A 781-nucleotide genomic window follows, 5' to 3' on the forward strand; every position below is an offset into this window, starting at 1 on the left:
TGCTAATTGAGAAAACACTCATATATGAATGAACGTTTTGGAAAGCTTTTATAAATATATAGAATTGTATATATATATAATAATTAACAAGTCGATAATTACCTAAAGCTATGCTAGTTGTAGTTTTTCCCAAGGAACTTACGATGGTATTTTCGTTGAAGTATAATTTTTGACAAGTTATATTNGACAACGGAATAGCATCGGTAGGTATTTGCGAAATNATTCCTTTTCTCAAAATCTCTAAGGATAAACAAAAACCATNAATAAGATAAATGTAAATAGTATTAGAGACAATTTTCTGAAAANTGTTAGTATTTTACTTATTCGTAGCACACGTATGTTACTCTTGATACATGTAAGNATACAAAATGAGAAAGTTATGCATGTTTATACCTTTATGGGAACATTGACGAACATNAGCTATTGCCCATAACGGATTGTGAGTAGGCTTTGTAAGTTTGGGAATTATACGGATTTTTATCCCATTACTATAANTGTCTGTAGAAAAATTTCCATCAAGTTTAACGAGTTGCCACATAGGTAAGCCATGAATTGCAGCATTTATTGAGCCTTTAGCTGTTACAGATTGTAACACTTTATGAGTTGTGGAATCAATCATCACGATGTCTGCATCACATTCTGCACATAAGCCTAGTAATATTTGTATGCATATCTTCTGAGTATTAGGTTTATAATAACGAGTTGTTAAAACAGCATTCTTGTCAACTGTGTACAGGAAAGTGTCTGAAACGCAATATGTAAATGTAAATGTATTTATTTT

The 781-nt window shown here is 30.7% G+C and overlaps 1 protein-coding gene across 1 annotated transcript in view; it reads right to left on the reverse strand.

Annotated features, from left to right (window-relative positions):
• Positions 1–102: 102 nt before the first annotated feature.
• LOC109863266 overlaps positions 103–781 on the reverse strand; it is a gene marked incomplete at its 3' end in the record, with an annotated part of 2,088 nt that continues 1,409 nt past the window's right edge. The window contains exons 2-3 of the mRNA XM_020443499.1: positions 394–744; positions 103–240 (exon numbers count right to left, since the gene is read on the reverse strand). Of these exons, the coding sequence (XP_020299088.1) occupies positions 103–240; positions 394–744 (489 nt within the window). The remainder of the gene's footprint in view (positions 241–393; positions 745–781) is intronic.

Source organism: Pseudomyrmex gracilis, unplaced genomic scaffold, assembly GCF_002006095.1.
Source record: "Pseudomyrmex gracilis isolate BER0280 unplaced genomic scaffold, ASM200609v1 scaffold_3901, whole genome shotgun sequence".
Classification (NCBI taxonomy): domain Eukaryota; kingdom Metazoa; phylum Arthropoda; class Insecta; order Hymenoptera; family Formicidae; genus Pseudomyrmex; species Pseudomyrmex gracilis.